General features: G+C 41.2%; 1 protein-coding gene across 1 annotated transcript in view; it reads left to right on the top strand.

Moving 5' to 3' along the window:
* LOC142377627 (dihydropyridine-sensitive L-type skeletal muscle calcium channel subunit alpha-1-like) overlaps window positions 1-21,627 on the top strand; it is a 289,148-nt gene that overhangs the window by 127,215 nt on the left and 140,306 nt on the right. The window contains exons 13-14 of the mRNA XM_075461932.1: window positions 20,179-20,299; window positions 20,412-20,526. Coding sequence (XP_075318047.1) covers window positions 20,179-20,299; window positions 20,412-20,526 — 236 coding nt within the window. The remainder of the gene's footprint in view (window positions 1-20,178; window positions 20,300-20,411; window positions 20,527-21,627) is intronic.

Below are 21,627 nucleotides of genomic sequence, written 5' to 3'. Positions count from 1 at the left end.
CCAATCGGTTGCATCAAAACAACCCTGTAAGGCTTCTTCAGCTTCCTGTGACCACTTTCTAACAGTCCTTTTTGATCTAAGTCCTATTTGATATAAGTATTCTCTATGCCTTCCTTCTCTTCCTCGTTATATCCCTGATAATATATAATTTCATTTGAATTTTAAATCAATAGTTCACTTTGCTAAATTAATTTAATTAATCTCAAAGAACCATGGGCATGGACTGTGTTTTAATTTATTTTATTCAAGCCCCCACAAAAGTTTACATGACCAATCTCAATGTAAATACTTTAGGAATCACTAAAACAGTCCAAAATCTCCTTCCCAAAGCAGAATTTCTTTAAAGTAATTGTCCGTCGGAGTCTGTCCAGTCTTAAAAAGTTATCATTGCCGTCAACGTCAGTCAGATATCATTCAGTGGAGAAGTCAGTTCGTAGTTTCTCTGTCGAGTTTCTAATCAGTTCAGTATTATTTCTGGATTCATTAAGTAAGTCAGTAACATGCACCAACACACTCTAACTTGCCAGTTTTTTACTTATCATTTGGGCAACCTTTTGTCTTTGTTATAATTTCATCCTGCAGCACAACTAATTTTTGTATATTTTAAGCTTCCATTAAATCCATATTTTTACTCTTTTTGGAAGGAATTCAATTTTATCAGGATCCTGCTTTTCTATGAATTTTCAATCTTTGCACAATAGCTGTTCTCTGCGCAATTTATCTTCTTTACTTCTTTATCTTCTTTATATACACTTTCTTTTTGACTGTTTACTTCCCCCGTTTCCCATTTTGAAAATTTAGTCCAGCTTTTCAACACCTAGGGTGTTCTAATAACTGGTTATTTATTCAGCAGGGCAGAGAAAAATCTCCTCTTGTGGTAATCTTCACTTCGACTCTTTCGAGTGGAAGATTCTTGCCTTTGCATCCACAAGAGGCTCTCTGCTTACAGTCCTGCTGTATTTTATGAGGGGAAAAATATGTAAATGATATTTTTCGCTCTCCTTACACACATTCACATTCACACCGTACGGAATTTAAGCGCCTGTTCTCGCAGGACTCCACCGTCCTCAAAAGGTATTTGTTTTGTTACGGAATTTAAGCGTCTTTTTTCGCAGGACTCCGCCGTCCTCACTAATTTGTTTTGTTACGGAATTTAAGCGTCTTTTTTCGCAGGACTCCGCCGTCCTCAACAGGAGGTACCTTAAATCAATTTTTTAATAACCTGTCAGCGCCTAGGATTACAGGGTTTCTTTATGCGCTGAACCCTCGTTCACGCTTCTTTTTTAAATGTAAATACACTCACCTACAACGCTGTCTCTCACCTTTCCACGGAGTTCCGTCAATCCTCACATTCCAGTGGGCAGGCCGATCTCCAGTCCTATTCTTTAGCCGTGCACGGTCTTTCTGGATTCCACCTCGCCCACTGGAATCCTCAGATCTCTTGGAATCCGGCTCGAAGGACCAATTAAATGTCAGGTTCAAATACCTACAAATTCATAAAGAAGAGAGAGAGAGAGAGACGTTTAGGATTTTTTTATACTCATGAGGAGAGCTGATGAGGAGACAGCTTTCACAGCTTCTTCCTGATCACTGTTACCATCTCCTCACGCCTCCTCCATTTTATTCAGAAGTGGGTGTATACAAAAAGCAAACAAAAGAAGGGAAGGGGGATCCAGTTTCAGATTGCATTCCTAACAGTGGAATTTACGACCTTCACACAAATGAGCAAAGCACAACTTTGCTTAAAACTCTTAATCAATACAAAAACAGAGTATATATGGGATAACTAACATAAAATGTATTTACAACTCAACAGTTTCCATGGAAACTGCATCCAAGCCATACCTCACCAGGTGCAATGCAAAGCGTCTGATGCAGTGGTGTAAAGCACACCGCCACTGGACTCTAGAGCGAGCAGTGGAGACGCCTTCTCTGGAGGGACCAATCACGCTTCTCCATCTGGCAACCTGATGGAGGAGTCTGGGTTTGGCGGTTGCCAGGGGAACGGTACTTGTCTGACAGGCCTTCTCGTCCAACATCAGGGCAGAGGAGGAACTGTCCCGATGAGGGCAGAGGAGGAACTGTCCCAATGAGGGCAGAGGAGGAACTGTCCTAATGAGGGCAGAGGAGGAACTGTCCCGATGAGGGCAGAGGAGGAACTGTCCCAATGAGGGCAGAGGAGGAACTGTCCTAATGAGGGCAGAGGAGGAACTGTCCTAATGAGGGCAGAGGAGGAACTGTCCTAATGAGGGCAGAGGAGGAACTGACCTAATGAGGGCAGAGGAGGAACTGACCTAATGAGGGCAGAGGAGGAACTGACCTAATGAGGGCAGAGGAGGAACTGACCTAATGAGGGCAGAGGAGGAACTGTCCCGATGAGGGCAGAGGAGGAACTGACCTAATGAGGGCAGAGGAGGAACTGTCCTAATGAGGGCAGAAGAGGAACTGTCCTAATGAGGGCAGAGGAGGAACTGACCTAATGAGGGCAGAGGAGGAACTGTCCTAATGAGGGCAGAGGAGGAACTGACCTAATGAGGGCAGAGGAGGAACTGTCCTAATGAGGGCAGAGGAGGAACTGTCCTAATGAGGGCAGAGGAGGAACTGTTCTAATGAGGGCAGAGGAGGAACTGTCCTAATGAGGGCAGAGGAGGAACTGTCCCGATGAGGGCAGAGGAGGAACTGTCCCAATGAGGGCAGAGGAGGAACTGTCCTAATGAGGGCAGAGGAGGAACTGTCCTAATGAGGGCAGAGGAGGAACTGACCTAATGAGGGCAGAGGAGGAACTGACCTAATGAGGGCAGAGGAGGAACTGACCTAATGAGGGCAGAGGAGGAACTGACCTAATGAGGGCAGAGGAGGAACTGACCTAATGAGGGCAGAGGAGGAACTGTCCTGATGAGGGCAGAGGAGGAACTGACCTAATGAGGGCAGAGGAGGAACTGTCCTAATGAGGGCAGAGGAGGAACTGACCTAATGAGGGCAGAGGAGGAACTGTCCTAATGAGGGCAGAGGAGGAACTGACCTAATGAGGGCAGAAGAGGAACTGTCCTAATGAGGGCAGAGGAGGAACTGTCCTAATGAGGGCAGAGGAGGAACTGACCTAATGAGGGCAGAGGAGGAACTGACCTAATGAGGGCAGAGGAGGAACTGACCTAATGAGGGCAGAGGAGGAACTGTCCTAATGAGGGCAGAGGAGGAACTGTCCTAATGAGGGCAGAGGAGGAACTGACCTAATGAGGGCAGAGGAGGAACTGACCTAATGAGGGCAGAGGAGGAACTGACCTAATGAGGGCAGAGGAGGAACTGACCTAATGAGGGCAGAGGAGGAACCTTCCTGATGAGGGCAGAGGAGGAACCGTCCCGATGAGGGCAGAGGAGGAACTGACCTAATGAGGGCAGAGGAGGAACCGTCCTAATGAGGGCAGAGGAGGAACTGACCTAATGAGGGCAGAGGAGGAACTGTCCTAATGAGGGCAGAGGAGGAACTGTCCTAATGAGGGCAGAGGAGGAACTGTCCCAATGAGGGCAGAGGAGGAACTGTCCCAATGAGGGCAGAGGAGGAACTGTCCTAATGAGGGCAGAGGAGGAACTGACCTAATGAGGGCAGAGGAGGAACTGACCTAATGAGGGCAGAGGAGGAACTGACCTAATGAGGGCAGAGGAGGAACTGACCTAATGAGGGCAGAGGAGGAACTGACCTAATGAGGGCAGAGGAGGAACTGACCTAATGAGGGCAGAGGAGGAACTGACCTAATGAGGGCAGAGGAGGAACTGACCTAATGAGGGCAGAGGAGGAACTGTCCTGATGAGGGCAGAGGAGGAACTGACCTAATGAGGGCAGAGGAGGAACTGTCCTGATGAGGGCAGAGGAGGAACTGTCCTGATGAGGGCAGAGGAGGAACTGTCCTAATGAGGGCAGACGGAATGAATAAGAGACCAGCCCCCGATGACCTGAGGGCTCTGGGAGGCTCATAAACTAAAAGCAAGTCGGATAAATACTTTGGACTAAAAGCATAAAGAGCTTTAAAATCTAATAAAATAATAATAATAATAATAATAATAATAATAAATAATAAAATAATTTTGAAATCAATCCAGAAACACACAGGAAGTCAATGCAGAGATTTTAGACTGGAGTAATATGAGCTCTCTAGATTTGAAAAAAAAAAAACTCTGAGGTTCTTTACTTCTTCAGGTGGATTCAAATTTCAGTTTTAAAGACAGTTCCTCTCTGTGTGCATCAGGACCGATGACCAAAACCAAAACAAGTTCTAATATCTAAAATACAGTCAAAAAGGTCATCTTTAGGGTGAGTGTCACCAGGAGACACAGCAATATAAAGCTGTGTATCATCAGCCCCCAAGGGCCAGCATGGAGAGATTAAAAAGAATTGGACCTAAAATTGAGCCTTGGGGAACACCGTACATCAGTTTGTATCTCCCAGAAGCCGAATCATCCATGCTAATCTGTCAGATAGTAATCGATAGTAAGATAAGACCTGAACCAATTTAAAACGGAACCAGAGAGGCCAGCTCGGTTCTGAAGTCTGTTTAAAAGTATGGCTGTTTTAAAAGTAAAGGCAGCACTGAAGTCAAGCAGCTTTTAACTTGTCCAGGTTAGTTCTAATATCGTTTACAACTTTGACCCGGCTGTCTCTGGTTCGCCCTGAACCCAGACTGGTAATCCTCAAAGATCCCGCTGCCTTTCAAGAAATCATTTAGTTGATTAAAAAAATTTAACTGATTGTGTCTGACACCATAGAAACACGATGGATTGATCGGTGGTATTGATAATGAACCCTTATGAACCTATAACCCTTTAAGCTCTGAGTGTTGATTAAAAATGACAAATTGGATACAGGTCTATAACTGTTGAGATCAGAGGGGTCTAAATTTTCTCTCTTTAGAGTGGGCTGTTCCAGAGCAGTTTTACATGCAGCTGGAAAAAGTCCAGTCCGAAGAGAATCATTCACAATATTAAAGATATCAGCTTCCAAAGAGTCACAGATGGTCTTAAAAAGAGGTGTGGGATCTAAAAGACAAGTTATTAATCATTTCGGCATCAACCAGGACCAAACTGTCCAGTGTTTTCCCCAATACAGACAGTGAGATTCAGGACTATTAGAATCCACAGAGTGAGGGTTATTAAAACTAGATCTGTCAGGGTGGGGTGGTGAGGTAGGACACGGATGCGGACTTTCAAAAGAAAACTGGGTTCATTTCACAAATCAAAAAACAAAGTTCAAACAAAAGGCGCGGCTGAGCCGGATATAAAAAAACTAAACTTAGGAATAAATACTTGACAAGAAAAAACAAAAGACTTAACATGGCAAGGATAAATACTTAAAGGGATAATCCGGAGTAAAATGCACTTTAGATCAATTTACGGGATGTTGGGAGTACATACGTTGAGTTGACATCAAAATCATATCATTCGGATGTGTTTTGAGAATTTCGATTTGACCGTTTTTAGCCAAAAGTCGTTAGCCTGGAAGTGAATGGGGCAAATCATGTCACCGCTACAAAATGCTATTTTTATACCTCTTCTACAGCTCCAAGGTCTTCATGTGGTCGGATATAGAGTCCAGAATGAATTTAATCAAGCCAGTACCTTTCCGGAAATGTGTCTGCTGCAGCTGCCGCTACAGACCGTGGTGAAGTTGGTTTGATATTGGTTTGAAAAAAAAGACACCGTATTTCCTTATTGTGAATATCTGTCGAATATCCAATATCAAACCAACTTCACCACGGTCTGTAGCAGCAGCTGCAGCAGCAACATTTCCGGAAAGGTACTGGCTTGATTAAATTCATTCTGGACTCTCTATCCGACCACATGAAGACCTCGGGACACTTCGGTTTGGCTTTAGGGACCCTCTACTCACTACCACATAAGTGTTATGTTGTTTGGAGCTGTAGAAGAGGTATAAAAATAGCGTTTTGTAGCGGTGACATGATATGCCCCATTCACTTCCAGGCTAACGACTTTTGGCTAAAAACGGTCAAATCGAAATTCTCAAAACACATCCGAATGACATGATTTTGATGTCAACTCAACGTATGTACTCCCAACATCCCGTAAATTGATCTAAAGTGCATTTTACTCCGGATTATCCCTTTAACTTGAACGTGACTTCGTGGCATGGCATGAGGGGGTGAAACTCAGGAGCAAGGTAGGAAGGTAACATGGGTAAGAGGGTAAGGATCTCCCAAAATGACAGGGGAGACTGGAAACTAAATGGAGGGCTGGGAGTGATAGGAGAGTGAGTGCAGCTGAGGGGAAAAACAAATGGCAAAACCTAACTACACATGAACTCAAAAACCAAGACCTAAAACATGATAACTAAAAACATGTGGAAAAGTCACGTGGGCGTGACAAGATCTAATAGTATGAATCTTATTCATAACCTGGGCTGCAAATTTCTCACATTTAACGTTCGTCAAACTAGCATTTTTAAAAGTAGGGCGAGTTAAAAGGTTGATGCTTTTAAAGAGGGTCTTTGGATCATTGTGGTTATCCGTAATGATCTTGGAGAAATATGTTTGTCTTGCCTGTTTTATTGCTTTATTGTAGATGGTTAGTTGTTGTTTTTTTTAAACATTTGGTCATAGATAGTTAGTTTATTTTTCCTCCACTTTCTTTCAGCTCTTCTGCAGTTTCTTTTTAATTTCCTGATTTCTTCATTGTTCCATGGTGGTTTTTGTTTTGTGTAAGTATTTTTTATTCTTAGGGGAGCAACAGAATCCAGGGTGGATCTGAGTTTACTGTTAAAACCATCAATGATAAAATCACAAGAATCCGGTCAAATGTGATGTAACTGTTCTGTAAATATGACTAAAATGTGCAGCCACTTCAGTAATAGTTAATCTAGGAATATTTGCTGGAATAAAAATGTTTATGGTAAATATGCATGTCTGGTCTGAAAAACCTACATCAATAACAGAAGAGACACAGATATCAAGGCCATGGGTAATTGCCAGAAGTGTAAAGTGTGGCCTCTGCTGTGTGTAGGTTTTGTAATATGCTGTTTAAAATTAAATTTAGAACATTTAAGAGTTCCCTGGCAGATGTGTCTGACGCACATTTTAGATTCTGATTTGTTCTAGTGGTCTCTTTGTTGCTCTTAATTATGATACATAATATTAATAGTAATGAGGGATTGTCCATTTGGTCCGGGTGTGTGGATGCTGACTGCTGATGAAGTAGTGGTCCAGACAGAAGGGGCCAGTGGAGGGGGCTGTGTGATGGCTGTGGTTGCGCAGAAGAAGAAGAAGGCCAGTCGGTCCACAGTCAGATCTGTGGAGCTGATTGAATGCTTTGTTGTAGGTTGGATGCCAGCACATGTGAGCCTAATTGATTTGGGTGCAGACCGTCAGACCTACAAAATGAGGGGGGGTTCCAAAATGAGTTAAAATTTTTGTAGGTGTGTTGGAGCCATGTTTTTAGTCCAAGCAGTCTGCTAAAATGTCCTTCTCCACGGTTTAAAGTGGGCAGCAGGCCACTGATAAAAACAGTTTTCTAAAAGGTTCAAAATAACCTTAAAATCTCTTTTGGTCAGTTCACACTGTTGGCAAGTAGTAGGGTGTAGTCGGTTCACGTTTCCTACCACCCGTTGTACCAAGTGCAGAGACTGAAGCAGGCACGGTGTGTGGTGGCGTTAAACAAATGCATATTTCTTACCACGGAGTCTCCAGCAATGAGGGTCATTGGAGAGAGGAGAGGACGTGGAAGGAAGAGCTGGGTCATCCGGCAACAAGGAGGAACCACAGAGGACACCGCTTCATCGCCTGTAGTAGAGGGTCCGCTGCTGATGGGAGGGCCGGGTATCCATCTCTGACATCTGGGTACCAGCAGGACGAATCAGTGGGGTAGGGCATCTGCAAAAAGCCTCCTTAAATAGTCTCCGATGTGAGGCCGAGGACGAAGACATAGTCCAGCACCTCTGTCCATAATCAGGACCCCTTACCGGCTCGCTCCGTGCACCACTGTACCCTGGTTACTGCAGCCACCAGGGGGCCAAGGCTGCAGCCCCTCTGGCCACAGATCCTTCTGAGCGGGAACCCAGCTGGGGCCTTGTGTACAAAGACTTGAGTGGATTTCCTACTCAAACATGGCGTACGCTCATACCCAAATGCCCTCCAATGCACAAAAATATCCGGATGTATGAATCTGTGGGTACACATGAATCCAAGCACATTTCATCTGTACATTCAGATTCAGATTTTCTTTATTGTCATTGTAACGAGTACAACGAAAAAGTAAGGTGCAAGCCTTTCAGGGCAGACATATAACTATAGGGACAGTATGTACTATATATATAAAAAAAGTATAAATACTAAATAGAAAAACAATATGGCAATGTATTTAAACACAATATTGCACTTGTGAGAAAACCAGTATATTGCACTTCACCGTAAGGAGGCATTTATGACTCTTAACAGCAGTTGGAAAGAAGCTGTCTTTTAGTCTATTTGTCCTGGTTCTGATGGCCCTGTACCGGCTCAAACAGGAAATGTCCCAGGTGGAATGAGTCCTTCAGGATGGTGTTCAATTCAATTCATTTTTATTTATATAGCACCAAATACAACAAATGTCATCTCAAGGCACTTAGATAGTAAGTCCAATTCAAGCCAATTGGAATTCAATTAATTAATAATAATCATAATTCATAAAATAATCCAATTCGTTCATATAGAGCCAATTGAAAAACAATTTCCTAGCTAAGAAAACCAACAGATTGCACTTTTTATTTTTCGGTCCAATCTCCCGTCCTGAGCGTGCCTGAGGCGACTGTGGAGAGAAACGACTCCCTTTTAACAGGAAGAAACCTCTGGCAGAACCAGACTCAGGAAGGGTGGCCATCCGCCTCGACCAGCTGGGGTTTGAGAAGACAGAAAGGGGGGGGGGGGGGGGGGGGGGGGGGACGCGGCGGCACTGTAAGACCATTCAAAGGATATCTGTTGGAACAGGGAAACACGAGTTCATGGCCACAATAATGTCACATATACATAAAGAGAGTAAAGTGAGGAAAGGTGTGTCAGATGAGCTCCCCCAGCAGTCTAGGCCTATAGCAGCTTAACTATGGGATGTTTCAGGATCACCTGAGCCATCCCTAACTATAAGCTTTATCAAAAAGGAAAGTTTTAAGCCTGGTCTTAAAAGTGGAAAGGGTGTCTGCTTCCCGGACATTTACTGGCAGCTGGTTCCACAGAGAGGGGCCTGATAACTGAAGGCTCTGCCTCCCAAACTGGCAGCTGGTTCCACAGAGAGGGGCCTGATTACTGAAGGCTCTGCCTCCCATTCTACTTTTAGAAACTCTGGGAACCTCAAGTAAACCTGCAGTTTGGGAACGAAGTGCTCTGTTAGGAAAATATCTTATAATGAGATTATTAGATTCGGTTCTTTTAGTAGGAGGCTCAAGAACGGACCGCAGTAATTCAAGTGAAAATGAAGTGTTTATTGGTAGTCACACATCAAAGCATATCAGCGCTGGGCTCAGTGGAACAGAGCTCCCGCAGGAAGTCTGTCAGACTGGCCATGATTTCCGGTTATCATGTTTATTTATAGCCTCATAGGTTGGACTCACATTCGACCGAGTATGATTGGACATGAGTAGGTTCAACATGCTTCGTCATATTCTCTGGATCAGCCCAAAACAATGTGTGTGTGTGAATCTGCCCCTGCTTTCCCAGGCTTTCCTAATTGTTTTGTCTTTCTACTCCTGGATCACTTTAGGTCATATGGAAAAGTACTGAGACTTATTTCATTCATAATGTCTAAGAACAAAGCCAATTTTAACAATCCCCCTTTTGAAGTGATTTTATCATTTCAACTAATTCAGTCAAATAACTGAGGTAGGAATGTCATTTTCTGTATTGTGTCACATCTGTATTAGCAGTAGCAAGACTTTAGCAGTCACCCCCCAAACTGCAAGAGCCACTTACCTTTTGAGATGTAGCACAACCAGTTAGGAGACGTCTGTCATCTCCATTTTGAAGTGACTTCATGTGTTATTATGTAAACTTATGTGAAAGCTGTTCATCATTGCAATTAAAAGCAGCAAGCAAATCTTCATTGCACAGGCATGGAAATAGTAAACCTAATTCTAATGCTTAAGCTACACCTTCAAATCCGGACTATTCCATCATTTTACTCGGAACAGAAACTCTTTCCGAGAGGGTTAAGACCTTCATAAGTTACTGATAATAACTCCGCAAATGAGCACATTTCTTAATAGATTATATGTAGAAAATAATATTTTGCTATATGTATTGTGTGTATGTGGCCCCGAACCCATCCTCTGTGTGGACTCTTTGTTCATAATGGCCTAAAATCTTATGTGGTTAGCAAGGCCTTGCTCCCTCATAAGTACCATAACGACACAACACGGATTAATCAAAAAATTTCACATCATTTCTATTCTACTGACACTCAAACATTGCATAAGGCAATTAACATTACCAGCAGGTTCGTCCACCGTTTGCAGCGAATAGGAGCGAAAACCCGATGTATCCGGGAAAAATTCACCTATGGCCCCTTTTCCACTTGGCGACCGACCAACTTATTACCGTTCTAAGTCTAAGGTCCCGCTCCAAACAGCCGAGTCACCCCACTGGCAATTGACATTCTAAAAATGATTCATTATCAGCCTTTAAGAGGAATTAGCTAAACACTTTAAAAATGAAACACAACAAATATAAATTTAACCAAGGCTCGACTATATGAGTATATTAGCCTCTTGAACAATTATGATTAACTTTTCTTTTAAATGATATATCTTTCTTAGATGACCACATGACGAGTCGTGTGGTCTCTTGTGGTCCAATCCTGTCGGTGCTCTGTTTTCCTCTTGGCTGAACGTCTGTTCAGTACTCTGATCAGGACCTAATCTTGGAAGGAGAGGTCCCCAGTACATCGCTTCCTTGAGGGATATTCAGCATCCCTTTCCCTAACTAATTTTCTTTTGTGACAATTTTGTTGTGTAGTTCTCCACCATCATCTTGGCATGATGGGAAAGGCCTCCCAGAACTCAAGCTTATGAGTCCTCCGGCCGTACGTCCTGTAGTGGTTCTGAATCTGTGGAATAATATTAGCAAATCTCGCAGCGCAGTAGTGCAAAATGTTATTTGCACTGTATTTCTATACTTGGGGCATCTCTCTCTTTGATAGGTTCAATTTCAATGCCCAATTCATTCTTTATTTATTTATTTTTCATATGGACCCCAAACAAAACCAAAACCAAAATAAACAAAACAAAACAAAATCAAAGAAATAACAAAATAAACAGAACCCAAAACAAAACAACTGGCCAGTTGGTATAACCTTTGCTTTAAGGAACCAGAATAGTCATCAACCTGCTGTGCAGCCTTAATGAGAAATCCAGTACCATCTCCTTATTTTGCTGTTTAAAAAATTCAAATTATCTAGGGAACACATCCTCACGATCAACATCAACACAGTTGGTATAATCCTTCTTTATAGGACAACACCAGAATTCTCACCAAGTTGCTGTCCAGCATTCATGAGAACTTCTGTATTATCCATTTATTCTGCTGTGGAAAATAATTTAGACAGTTTTGGGATCATGACAACACACAAACAACACTCAACACCAGACAACACAGGTTAGGACAACAGATGACAGACAACAGATGACGAACATATATCGCATTTCTGGGTTTGCTCAAGCAAACTTCCTGTTTCCATTAGGGCCTAAGTATACAAACAGTGGTCTTCATATTATGAGTCTGATTCCATGTGTTCCTCTTCCAGGTCCGGGAAGTCTTAATGCAAAAGAAGACACAAACACACACAGAATTTTTGGGAAAACTTGAGAAGTTTGAATGATTAATTGTTAATAAATTGCCGAACTGCTCCACTGCAGTTTCTCGTCCTGTGTTGTTGTTTGCTGCTGGTAAGAAATATTTGTGGTTAGATCTCATCTTGGGAGCAGCACAGCATCAAGAAAGCAGACATTTCTTTTCAATTAATAACTGATTAACTTGTTTAGGTTAAATATTGTCTGTCCTCTCTGAATTCAGGTCAGATCGTTAAAAATAAAATTTCAGCATAATCTGCTTTATTCTTACTTGTTAGTTAGTAATAATGTTGTTTAATTCTTACCAGTGGCTGTTTCGTGATGCTGAGCCGTACACAGACAGTCCAGGATCAGCATTAAGTTTTTTCCGGTTCTAATTGAATCAGAAACACCTCATGTGGTACCAACGGTGTGACATCAGAGCTGTTCCTAACCTTAACATGTTTCCATAGAGATTTTAAAAGTCTAGGTCAATTTTTATTTCTTTATTTATCCTAATTCATCCTTTATTTTTCTTTGAGGATCACGTTTTGGTCCCTGCTTCCAGTATGTGTGGCGTGTGTGTGTGTGGCGTGTGTGTGTGTGCGTGGCTTTATATGTGAGTGTGCATGTGTCTGTATGTGGCCTCGGGTTTCACTGCTTCGTTCGATCTGAAAGGTCTTTGTTCTATATCTTCTTGGGTTGAGAAGTGCTATATAAACTGCTATATAAATAATGTCTGATTGATCGATTTAGTGTAGTAGATTAAAAACTTTCTGGTCATCTCTAATGGAACGTCTTCCGATGACCCAAAACACCTAATTACAGAACATTTCATTCATCCCATTCATATCCTTTTTCTTTCAACCACAGGCACTGACTCAGCACAGTTTGAATTTCCATCACGCCACCTATTGGCGTCCTTCTCCTTCTCCCTCAGGTAGCCCTTGTCCCCCAAGCCGTTAGTGCCCCCTTTGGGAACTCCCCCTTTGGGAACTCCTCAGCCCCCACTCACCATGGCTGTCGCTTGGCAACCGAACCTTTTTCCCACATTCACACCTGTCCTCATAGTGTCCCAAAAAAGCTATGGACAGGGTATTTTCTCCCCGTCCAGGCCTCATGTGGGACAACCTGAAAACATTCATATATAGGTCATATATTATATATCATATAAAATAGTAGGTTAAATAATGCATAATATAATGCATAGCTTCAGCCAAATTAAGTCTGTGTCTGCATAGATCGTTATTTTGGCTACCCAAGTTGCACTCTGCTCACTGTTTTTACATGCGCCATAAAAACAAACCTTGACTTGTCTTGTTATGGCTCAGTCTTTGCTGCAGCTGTCCTGTTGCTATTCTCCCAATGCCCTAATTTATCCAAACTTCTATGAAGCACTTTGCTGCTTTATTAAGTTAGCATATTAATTGTTTCATAAATCTGTTGCAGTTAAGTAGTTAAATGATTTAGTTAAATAGTCAAATGGTTTAGTTTGAATCTAAATATTGGTGATAACTATTGACTCCGAATTGGTGACAAGAAGCAGGAAATTCCGAGCAGCTAAAATTTTAAAGTCAAGTTAATATCTCCTAATAAGAATAAAGGCTAAACCTCAATAACTTTAATATGTTATCAAATTGTTTGACATCTGACCGTCTGGCCGCGATATTAAATCCTAAATCCTGTTTTTTTCTTTTAACTTATGTCATTTGGTCTGACTGCCTGCTCTCAGTCCTGTTTCAGGTGGAGAACATTTTTTCAGATTGTATTTTAATCAAAGGAGCAAATCTCCTAAACACTCTGCTTGTGTTTATGACTTTAGCTCTTTAAGAGAGCTGTTAAATCCTATTTCAGCAACAATTTGTATGAATGTCTCAAACACTGTTCTTCCTGGATTTATTGTTTCTTATCTCATCTCTGTGATTTTTTCATTGTAAAGCTGTTTTCAGTTTATCTACATACTTTGGTGTCTTTCCTAATCATATGCATTTTAAAATAAATGGATGAATCAATACTATTTGCTCTAATACAAACTTAACCCTCTATTATAAGCAGTATATCATTATAAACTCAGGCCAATGATCACCCAGAGTCTGTTTGGATTGTTCTCACTCTTAGGGCTGAATGAGAGAAAGAAAAGACAATGTTAGGGTGTGCGCATTTATGATAAAGAGAACAACTATAAAATTAACTTGGGAATATTATGGCTCAAAAAGCGTTTGAGGCTTTTCATTATTTATTATTCATTATTCCTGTAATGCTGCTGCACAGCTAATCTTTAGTTAGTAACTTCAGACCTCAGGTCAAGCCTCCAAATCTGTTAATTCTTTCTTACAGGTCTCTTATTAGTGCTTTGATGCTGAAAAACAAAATTATCAACTTTTGTCAACCTTTGGGATCAAATATATCATATATCAACTCTTTCCTTCTGTATCATGCATGTGCTTGATTCTTAGTCTCTCGTTTGATTTGAAAACATTTTGAACACACACACTCAGCCTCAGTGGAGCAAACTCACACACTCTTTTTCTGCATTTCTCCAGTCCAGTTTATCTGTCCCTCGTTTTTCTTCTCACCCCGGGACCATTTCTTCCATCTTTCTAACGTGTCAACCAGCACCGACCCCAGCGAGCCGGATTTGCATTTTTTCCAGTCGTCAATCAATTTTTGTGACATATTCAAAAGTTATACACGTGTTATTCAAAGTATATGGAAGGCCTTAGTTGCCCAAATGCTGAAAGTAGTGAAGAAACTTCTACGCAGAACGCTGTGTTCTGTGCGCTCCACTTATCAAAGCATTTGTTTATTCCAAAACTTTAGGTCACACCATAAAAATACTGATTTCCCCGAACAAAGCGACCCGTATAGCACGCGCAGCCACTTGTTCTCCCCCCTTTTTATCTATGCCAAACCCCAATATTGAACAGAAACCACTCGAGATCTGCTGGCGCAGTCAAATTTCTTCGAGCGGCGAACCCCACCCCACAGTTGCATGAAAATTAAAAAATCTGACCCTGTGTCCTACAGTATAACTTTATTCTTGTCAGACCGACTATGTCTCGGGATTATAGACCGCTTCGCACCCCGGAAGTCTCAATCCCTCGTTCTAACTTCCGTCAGAGGAGAATCTTCCGTGTCGGATTTCTACTAATTTTATTTATTTATTTAGTTGACCCCCTTCAATTTGGGGATTTTATAAACTACTTCGGTCACACTTAGCTATTAGTGCTCGGTAAAACATTTTGAAGACAAGCTCCCCGCATGGGACATTCATTTATAAAATGAATTTATCTTGTCACTTTGTTCGAATTCACTTGTCAGGACACTTATTTACTTTCCCTGCATGTAACTATGTGTAGTTATACTGGACGTGTTACCATTCAATGCAAACAGACAGTACATTAACACTTGGATTTACCATGACTAGAGGACAACTTAATTCAGACAACTTCATTTAGGTTTTTCAATATGCAGAAATTTCACATTTAGTCATTAAGTGGTCTTCTGCTCACCTTTTTTCTTGGCGCCTGATTGTCTGAAAAAAGCTGTCCCTACTATCACCTCGAGGCGTCCTCCCTCGGACGGGGTCGGTCTCACGACACGGTGGTCCTTTAGCCTTCCAACCTCGTGTCACAGCACCATTTATTAGATTCGGTTCTTTTAGTAGGAGGCTTAAGAACGGACCGCAGTAATTCAAGTGAAAATGAAGTCTTTATTGTTATGGCAACAAATGCAGTATTTCAGCGCTGGTCTCAGTGGAACAGAGCTCCCGCAGGAAGTCTGTCAGACTGGCCATGATTTCCGGTTATCATGTTTATTTATAGTGTCATAGGTTGGACTCACATTCGACCGAGTATGATTGGACATGAGTAGGTTCAACATGCTTCGTCATATTCTCTGGATCAGCCCAAAACAATGTGTGTGTGTGAATCTGCCCTTGCTTTCCTAATTGTTTTGTCTTTCTACTCCTGGATCACTTTAGGTCATATGGAAAAGTACTGAGCCCTATTTCATTCATATTGTCTAAGAACAAAGCCAATTTTAACAAGATCTTTAAGATATGATGGAGCTCGGTCATTAAGAGCTTTATATGTAAGGAGAAGAATCTTAAATTTTATTCTGAATTTAACAGGGAGCCAATGAAGAGAAGCTAAAACTGGAGAAATATGATCTCTGCTGTTAGTTCTCATCAGAACTCTGGCTGCAGCATTTTGGATCAACTGAAGGCTTTTCAGAGAATATGTGGTTCAGCCCAATAATAAAGAATTACAGTAATCCAATCTTGAAGTAACAAATGCATGAATTAGTTTTTCTGCATCACTCTGAGACAAGATGTTCCTGATTTTAACAATATTACGAAGGTGAAAGAAGGCAGTCCAAGAAACCTGTTTTATATGTGAGTCAAATGATAAATTCTGGTCAAAAATAACTCCAAGGTTCCTCACCGTAGAACTAGAAGCCAAGGAAATACCATCTAGAGTAACTATATAGCTAGACAATTTCTCCCTGAAACGCTCAGGTCCAAAGATAACGACTTCAGTTTGTCTGAATTTAGAAGCAGACAGTTCTGAGTCATCCAGGTCTTTATGTCTTTATGTCTTTAAGACATGCTTGTAGTCTGACCAACCTATTGGGTTCATCTGGTTTTATAGATAAGTACAGCTGAGTATCATCAGCATAGCAATGGAAATTTATGCCATGCTGTCTAATAATGTTACCTAATGGAAGCATGTATAAAGTGAAAATAATCGGTCCAAGCACAGAACCCTGAGGAACTCCATGACTTACTCTGGTGTGTGAGGAAGATTCTTCATTTACAAGAACAAACTGAAATCTATCAGATAAATATGACTTAAACCAGCCTAATGCAGTTCCTTTAATCCCAATAACATGTTCAAGTCTGTGTAATAAGATACTGTGATGGACCGTATCAAATGCAGCACTGAGATCCAACAGGACAAGCACAGACACAAGTCCGCTATCAGAGGCTAAGAGGAGATCATTGGTAACTTTCAGCAGTGCAATTTCTGTGCTATGATGCACTCTGAATCCTGACTGAAACTCTTCAAACAGATTATTTCTGTGGAAATGATCACAAAGCTGAGCTGCAACTATTTTTTCAAGAACTTTAGACATAAAAGGGAGATTGGATATAGGTCTATAATGAGCCAACACCTCTGAATCAAGAGTAGATTTTTTAAGTAAAGGTTTAATTACAGCAACATTAAAAGTCTGAGGTACATATCCTGTCAACAGACAGATTGATCAAATCCAATATGGAAGTGTTGATTAATGGGAAAACCTCCTTGAACAGTCTGGTTGGGATTGGGTCTAAAACACAAGTTGATGGTTTAGAAGAGACTATTGCTGTTGTTAGTTCAGAGAGATCAACTGGGCAGAAGCCGTCTGAATACAAATCAGGTTCTAAAGATACTTCTAAAGCTGCTGTACTTGATGATACATCACTGATAATAGTGGGAAGGACTCCATCAATCTTCTCTCTGATAGAAACAATTTTATTAATAAAGAAGCTCATGAAATCATCACTGCTGAGAGTTAAAGGAATAACTGGCTCAGCAGAGCTCGGACTCTTTGTTCAGCTACAGTGCTGAAGAGAAACCTGGGATTGTTCTTATTCTCTTCTATCAATGATGAATAATAAGCAGTTCTAGCTTTACGAAGGGCTTTCTTATACGTTATTAAACTATCTTTCCAGACTAATTGAGACTCTTCTAAATTGGTGTTGGCTCTCCTGAAACAGTAAGAGCCATGAAGGTCCTCCAGTGTGGGTCGAGGACACCCAATGACCTTCTCAGCCATTTTGGTGACCCTCTGGAGTTCTTTCCTGTTTGCCACTGTGCAGCTGGCAGTACGTGAGGATGCTCTCCATGGTGGAGCGGTAAAAAGACACAAGCAGTCTCTGACTGATATTGTTCTTCCTGAGGATTCTCAGGAGGTGGAGTCTTTGCTGTGCCTTCTTCACCACCTGTGTGGAGGTCAGTTTCTCCTATATGTGAACTCCCAGGACGCAGAAGTCACTGACCCTTTCCACACAGGTCCCACCAATGAGAATGGGCTGAATGTCTGTTTTGTTTCTTCTGAAGTCAATGATTAGCTCCTTTGTCTTGCATGTGTTCAGGAGCAGGTTATTGTCTCTGTACCTCATCCCGGTAATGGTGATTCATCACTTCCAGTGATGCAACCTACCACTGTGGTGTCGTCCACATGCTTAATGAAGGTGTTGCTGGTGTGGGTGGGGGTGCAGTCTGAGGTGTAGAGGGTGAAAAGCAGGGGGCTCAGCACACAGCCTTGAGGGGAACCGGTGCTGAGTGTGAGGGTTGAGGAGGTGTGGGGGCCAATCCTGACCCTCTGGATGCTCTGACAGAAAGTCTTTAATCCAGAGGCATGTGGAATGAGGCAGTCCGAGGTTCAGCTGTTTCCTCACGAGACCGTGGGGAAGGATGGTGTTGAACGCTGAACTATAGTCCACAAAGAGAAGGCGGGCTTCATTTCCTGCTTTCTCCAGGTGGGTCCGCGCTGTGTGTAGCCCTGTAGGCGAACTGGTATGGGTCCAAACCGGGGGTTACCAAAGTCTTGAGGTGACTCCTGACCAGTTTGTTTTTATTTTAATCTTACTTTATACTTAAATTTATATACATATTCTTATATATTATTCATTATTATCATCATTATTACTATTTTCTTTACTATTACACTACTATTATAACGTTGCATAACATTATTATTATTATCGTTATACGGGTGCTGGTGTTGGGTGTTTTCCACTTTTTTGTCCTTTGTACATTTCTGTATATAACAGTGCTGAGAGTGAGTGAGATGGAGATTTCAATTTCCCTGAAGGAACCTCCCAAAGGGATTAATAAAGCTATCTATCTATCTATCTATCTATCTATCTATCTATCTATCTATCTATCTATCTATAAGAGCGATGTAGAGAGTTAGGGGATGGAGTAAAATATAAGTTGAATAATTCCTCAGAGTAACTGTACCTTATATTAATGAATGTTTTCTGAATCTGTGCACTGTTTCTATTGGACAAAATTACATAAACCTGTAGAAAGGAACAAAAAAAGTTGCATGGCCCATATTGACAACACATGATTCATAAATATGTAAAACCTGTTTCAATCCACAAATGAGTGAATGCCTTTCAGTGGTGAAAGTATTTAGATTTGTTTCACCATTTATCATTTTCATGTGGAATTAAAATAGTTATTTACAGAGCAAATGTTTTTTTGTAAAGTGATCTGTATTTTCATTGAGATTCAATTAAATGCAATTCATTTTTATTTATATTGCGCCAAATACAACAAATGTCATCTCAAGGCACTTAGATAATAAAGTCCAATTCAAGCCAATTGGAATTCAATTAATTGTAATCATAAAATAATCCAATTCGTTCATATAGAGCCAATTCAAAAACAATTTCTGTCAAGGTTTGGGTGAAGGGAAGGACACGGATGCGGACTTCAAAAATAAAGGCTTGGTTTATTAAAGCAAAAAACAAAGTATCAACATAATGTGCGGCTGAGCCGGAATCAAAAACGTAGCTTAAACTAACAAAAGGACATGGCATGGAATAAATAAATAAATACTTAACTTTGGAAAACGATGAACATGGAACAATCGAGGAACATGGTGTAAACGGGTATCATGGCATGGGTGACAAACAAAGATCCAGCGACAAACCGAATGTTTCCCCCCCTCCGTTTATAAAATAATTTGTATCCACATTACCTCGTTTTTCGAAAAAATGACAGACAGGTGAGGGGAATTAACTAATTAGCAGAGTGAAGGGGAAAACCAATGGCAAGACTGAAAACCAAGACATGACTAAAAAACTAAACATGAACTGAAAATCAAAACCTGGACCTAAAACATGAAAACTAAAAGCAATAGTCCCATGGCGTGACAATTTCCTAGCTAAGGAAACCAACAGATTGCACTGAAACTTTTTTTTCTTTTCCGGTCCAATCTCCCGTCCTGAGCGTGCCTGAGACAACTGTGGAGAGAAACGACTCCCTTTAAAAACACACACATGATGCAGGACCACACATTCTGCATGGGAATACTTGTGGACTGTTGCGTATATTTGTGTATAGTCTTGTCGAGGTTGCATTTTTGAAAAACATCTGTGACTTTTGGTGACCTCCTCAAAGGGGCACTGGCCCCAAAATGGGAACCAGTGAACGATCAACTTCTGTATGGATTTAGATTCATTCCTGCATACTGCCTGTGCCTTCTGCTCCATATTAGATTTCTCCGATGATTTCTCCTGTCATTGAGCGTAATAAGTCAGTAAAAAACCAAACCTTCCAGAAAGGACCCCAATAATGATGATGTTGAAATCATTTGTGTATCAGATCCTGACAGGTGAGGACTGGAATGCTGTTATGTATGATGGAATAATGGCTCATGGGGGGCCCACCATGCCTGGAATCCTTGTGAGCATCTACTTCATCATCCTGTTTATGTGTGGAAACTGTATCCTTTTTTACAGAGTATGTGTGTAGCTGTAATATCTTTTACCAACACTTTGATTGTTCATTGCAGTCAGTTATGGTCATTCATTATCTTTGACTTTGTTATCACTCAGTTATTCTTCTAAATGTCTTCCTGGCGATTGCTGTTGATAATTTGGCAGAGGCTGAGTCTTTGACTTTAGCCCAGAAAGAGAAAGCTGAGGAGAAAAAACGAAAGAAAGCAATCAGGTAAGATTTCAGAATTAAAAGTAAAACATATATAAGACTAAAACATATTTTAATGCACTCTCATGCATATCTACTAGTGATAGCGTCTTTTTTTCTGGGAAATCTGGGAACTGTGTAGCTTGTGTAACAGGCTCCCTCATCCAGCTAATCCTCGACGACCCCAAGATATTCCCATGCCAGTTGAGAGATATAATCTCAATTCTTGGGTCTGCCCCAAGGCTGCCTCCCACCAGGACATGTCTGAAACACCTCTATTGGAAGGGGTAAGAAGGCATCTCAAATGTCCACTTCTTATGCAGAGGATCTGTAACTCTTTGAACCCCTCACCTTATCCCTAAGGGTGATCCCAGCCACTCTTGAGAGACAGATCATTACCGCCACTGGTATTTGTGATGTCATTCTTTTAATCACCTCCCACAGGACAATATGTGAGGGATGCAACATAGATTGAGCGGTAAATCGACGGCTTCACCTTTCGGCTCAGTTCTCTCTTAATCAGAACAGACTGGTTCAATGTCCACATTGCTGACTGGCAGAGGAGGATGATGGTATATTATATGTATACATACATATGAATATACATATATATAATTTATTTTAGGGAGTTGTGAGTCAACTTGTATAATATGGCTCATCTGTCAACTGATTTTTTTATCTCTCCTGGCCATCATTCGTGGGGGAATCCCACCAAAAGCAATCCAGGTCATCGCATACCAGGTACTGTAGTGCACTGATGGATTTAACAACCCCATAATGAGACAGCAGAGTAATATTTGCAGAAATAATGAAAGAAATAATGATATTGTCAACCAATAGTATTTACCAAATAGTAAATATTATATTGATGGAAGTTGATTATAATGATAAAGGGAATAAACAGATGGTTGAAATGAATACAAAGGGAAGGGGAAAAAAGGTTTTAAACCATTTTAAACATTTTCTTTGAGTAATGTAAATCCTGCGCATAATTTTATATTGTATAAGCTGAAGGTTTGTATTGTTTTTCATGGAGAATATACTGTTATCGATCTGAAGTCAGAGTTGGGGGAGGGAAAGACAGATCTTTTTCCCTTTGAGTCATTGGTAGTGTTATTGTGGTCT

The sequence above is a fragment of the Odontesthes bonariensis genome, chromosome 3 (genome assembly GCF_027942865.1).
Source record: "Odontesthes bonariensis isolate fOdoBon6 chromosome 3, fOdoBon6.hap1, whole genome shotgun sequence".
Taxonomy (NCBI): Eukaryota; Metazoa; Chordata; class Actinopteri; order Atheriniformes; family Atherinopsidae; genus Odontesthes; species Odontesthes bonariensis.
The sequence above is the reverse complement of the archived record's forward strand: the minus strand, read 5'-3'. Positions and strand labels throughout refer to the sequence as shown.